The 4,216-nt window shown below is 51.2% G+C and overlaps 1 protein-coding gene across 1 annotated transcript in view; it reads left to right on the top strand.

Moving 5' to 3' along the window:
• Positions 1–4,216, top strand: part of LOC104530618 (general transcription factor II-I repeat domain-containing protein 1) — a gene marked incomplete at its 3' end in the record, with an annotated part of 37,372 nt that overhangs the window by 6,756 nt on the left and 26,400 nt on the right. The window contains 2 exon segments of the mRNA XM_029086809.1: positions 2,679–2,862; positions 3,945–4,216. The exon segment at positions 3,945–4,216 is cut by the window's right edge and continues 17 nt beyond it. Coding sequence (XP_028942642.1) covers positions 2,679–2,862; positions 3,945–4,216 — 456 coding nt within the window.

The following is a 4,216-nucleotide window of genomic DNA, read 5'->3' as shown; positions in this document are numbered from 1 at the left end:
CCCCCCCCCTGCCACAGGCTTCACAGACAGAAAGGGGAGATGGCATCCCTTCCCCTGGGGACAGACAGCCGCTGATATTTTCTGAAACCACTTAAAGGACTTGGAAGTGATATTCCCATTAATGGGGGGGTCATAAAATCCTCTCGCTGCCTCCAAAAGGCTGAGCCCAAGAGGGAGGGAAAGGCAGAAGAGCCAAGGGTGCAGGGTGGGGAGGGTATTTTGGTGCTGGTTGGATCCCAGCTCTGAGCTGCTGGTCGGATCCCAGCTCTGAGCTGCTGGTCTCATTGTCCTGCTCCTGGAAGAGTGCCGGCCTCTTGGGAGTGTGGGAATTATTCATATATGACATACTATCAATACATAATTGCATATAAATGCTTGTCCAGGGTGCATCTGCCTGGGTCTGTACAGACCACGTTGCCCATCCATTGGGATGAGTTTGGTGATGCTCTTTGTGTGTGGACAAGCTGGCCGGGTCCCCAGCCCAGGGTGGCTGGCATTGCCACAGCCAGAGGTAGTGGCAGGAGGAGGCTGGGCACCCCTGGGCTGGTGGTTGTGGCCTGGAATTGGGTGTAATTCTGGCATTGGGTGTAATTCTGGTGTTGGGTGTAATTCTGCCTTTGCTGCTGATTTGGTAGGATCAGCCATTTCCATCCCTGAGCTGCTGGATGGGGAAACCCACCAGGCAGATGCTCCCCTCCCAGTGTGCCCACTGGGAAAACCTCTCCTGGTTGAGTGGGGAGAAATACTACAGGAGATAGTAGATGTCCCAGGGTGATTCTGTTTCCAAGACTAAGAGGACTATGAGAAATTGTTATCTTTCTTATGGTTTTGGGTTTTTTCAGGGTTTTTTTTTATCCTTTCAGTCACCTCCCATCAACAGGGATTGGAAACAAAAAAAATCTTAGAAAATGCTCATTCCAAAAGATCGCGTATTCCCTCCAGAGCTGGGTAATCTCTGCACCAACAGGATGACTGATTACCGCCGGCTTCTATTAAACAGGCATTAATGATGATTATTGTCTCTCTTTAGCTAAACCATGAGTCTCTGCACAGCAGCCTGAGGCTTGGTGAAGGTCACTTTGACAGTAACACGTTCCCCATAAAAATATGTTCAGGGAGTTGTTGAGTGTCGGGTTGATAAGGAGCCGTCATGGGCATGGGGAGCTTCTCCCCATCATGAAGAGAGGAGAGGAGGGAGGTGGGAAGCTGCTAGGGCAGGGAAACCATCAGTACCCTCTGGGTTTGCAGCAACTGTACTCGCAGTGTTGTGGTTCAAAGGTTCATTTTGAAACTTCTGTTACTGGCTTAATTAAAACATTAAAACATTATCCATCCCACCTATAAGGAACCTTGATGGCTCATGCAAGTCACACGCCATTAGTTGTCATGCATTCCTTCAAAGAATATATTGAAGAAATCGCTTTTAATAAGGACTTGCTGACAGTGCCACAAGATTTCCAGGGCTTCTCTAAGATCTTTTGGTGTTTTTTTTCTTTAAAGAAGAGATTAAAAAGAAAATGTTTTTTTTTAAAAATCAACAATATGAAATCCCACAGCGATTTAAAGGTCCCGTAATCTCCTCTGCCTGCCCCTCAGCCTGGAGATGAAGGCGCAGACACCTTCCCACGCAGCCAGATGTTCTGCATCTGGACTCTGCTTTGCCAGACAGGTTACATTCCTGCGTGGCTATTTCTTCTGCTTCGTGCTTTCAGCACCAGGTTTATTGGTTGCAGTGACTTGGGTTGGTTCCCAAAGTCATTTTTCCACACAGAGCAGCTCAAGGGTTTTGGCCATTCCTTGAAACCCTTCAGTGGTGGCTGGTTTTCTGATGGTGTCAGAGCACCCTAAGCATCCCCAGGTTGGGCACTTGGACTCTTTAGCATGTTTAGAAAATCTCTGTATAGCTGTGATGCTCGCTGGTCATCTGCTGCTGCCAGGGAAAGGAAGGGAAAGCAGTTTGCTCCTGACTCTTTGGGGAGATTTTGGTGTTAGAGGTACAACGGAGCCAGCCCCATGTGGTGGGACATGGGAGGGGGACTCAGTGGCCATCGTCAGGGGGAGCGGGTGAGATTTGTGGGCTGCTGGAAGCGATCGTGCAGTCGGATGTATCGATGTTTGTGCTGTTTGTGAGTGGCAGGATGGAGGGAGACTGTTGGGGGTTATTTTTCTTGTCTTTCAAAGTGCATCGAGGCTGCCTGACAGCAACAGCAATCAAAGTGCTTTCCATTCTTCCAGGAGGTGAAATAAGAAAACCAACTGAAAATAAGGTTCCCAGAATATCTCAGTAAACTGAGATAAAAATCAGCATGAACCCTGCAGCCTACTTTGTCAGCTCTTGGCTCCCTCCTGGCTTGCCAGTGGCCACATCCCTCGCTGGCATGCATCCAGGTGCTCCCAGGGGGTGGGCTTGCGCCAAGTGACCCCAACCAAGGGTTTTACCATGCAACCCAAAAGATGAGACATCTACTTATTGGCTTTTATTGAGTTTTTTATGAATTAGTGCTTTTAGAAGGGGCTTGAAGGGCCTTGCATGCTAAGTGCAGAAGTAGGAAGCGGGTTTTTTCCTCATGATGTTTCTGTTGGGATCTCTTGCTCTTGCATTTACTCCTCCAGCCCAGTTTGGCTGTGATCAGGGGCACAGAGGTGTCCGTTGGTGTGTAACTCTACCCTCTCCCCAGGTGAAGCCGTGGGGAAGAGCAGCGTGGTCCCTTTGCCGTACGAGAGGTTCCTGAAAGAGCCCAGCTCTCTGGCAGTGGCTGGCTTGCCCGAGGGGATCAGCTTTAAGAAACCCATGGAGTACGATGTGAAGTCCCTGATGGCCATCCTAGAGCACAGCCACAGCATCCGCTTCAGGCTAAAAAGGTAATTTTGGGGATCCCCAAGGGGCAGGAGGGCAGCGAGCCCTTGGGATGGTGGCTCCTGGGACGCCGGTGAACGGCAGAAATTTCATGCAGAGCAGGCAGGATGGTCCCTTCCACATCCCAGCTTCTCCCCCAGACCCGGAAACCTGGGTCCAGCCATGCCAAACCCAGCCTTGCACGCAGGTTCATTGATGTCAGGTGGCTCAAGACCGTTTTGGGTTCATTCCTATAATAAACGTGTGTAAATGTGCACATTAACTGCACCACTTTACGTGTCTCCACCAAAATTTCCGCTGCGGTAAGCTAAGTGCTTTTGTGTCCCCAGAGAGATTCCCGGTGTAAATGCTGCAAGCTTCTTCCCTGGCTGAAATGGGGATTTTAACAGCAGACGAGGAGGGAGGTGTGGGACCACGGTGGGACAAACTCCTCATTTTGGCCACGTTTTCAGAAGGGGTTTTGTGGTTTTGGGTGCGTTTCTTCTGCGTTGGCCTGGCTGGTGACACCTCGGATCCGTTCAGAGAAATGCTGAGCACTACCAAATACCTCCTCTGAAGGCTCGGCACTTCTGGAAAATCAGGCTGAGACAGCTAAAAGTAGGACACGCAGAATTTGAGCTGTTTGTGAGCTCGCAGCCGCCTGTCTCATGTGAAGTGTGTGGGCTTCCTCGGTCTGAAGCTCATCCTTGGGCTGACTGAGGTCCCTTCTGAACATGCCTTGGGTCCTGAGGACTGGAACAGGCAATGGAGTCAACTGGTTATGGTTACACAAGTTGTTTTACCCCTTAAATACACTGGGCCATGGAGCTAGGCAGCTTTGCTCTAACTGATATAAATGCTTTGAACTGCCATAAAGCCAACCTGCTCCACTTAAAGAAGAAGAAAATGGTGCAAGTGCCTGAAGAAGCTGGAGGAGGTTGGGTGATGGCTGTAATTTCTGAAACAAAGAGCCTGGCAGTGCAGCGTGTCCCACCCTCCCAGGCACAGCTTGCTTTCCCCCTCCACATCCTTGCTTGTCCCATCTTAGTAGTACCATAGACCCAAAGGAACCTGTTTTTTCCTCCTCTTCTCCCTTCCTTCTCCTCAGGCCAGTGGATGAGCCCAGCCGAGAGCCAAACCCCAGCGTTGACTTGACTTGTACCCCCCTCGCCTCCAAGGGCAGCCGAGACCCTGGTCCCAACGGCCCCATGGCCAAACCCCCCAGCCAGGACACTCCCTCCTCTGTCACCGTCACCAACTTCTTATACGGCGTCTCACTGCCCACCCAGATGGCCGTCGACCTCAAGCAAGAGGTGTCCTCTGGCCTGCCCGGGCCGAACGCGGCCGGCGAGGCGCTGCTGCCCAGACCCGCGGGGGGGC

Source organism: Antrostomus carolinensis, unplaced genomic scaffold (genome assembly GCF_000700745.2).
Source record: "Antrostomus carolinensis isolate BGI_N321 unplaced genomic scaffold, ASM70074v2 scaffold5149, whole genome shotgun sequence".
Classification (NCBI taxonomy): Eukaryota; Metazoa; Chordata; class Aves; order Caprimulgiformes; family Caprimulgidae; genus Antrostomus; species Antrostomus carolinensis.
The sequence above is the reverse complement of the archived record's forward strand: the minus strand, read 5'-3'. Positions and strand labels throughout refer to the sequence as shown.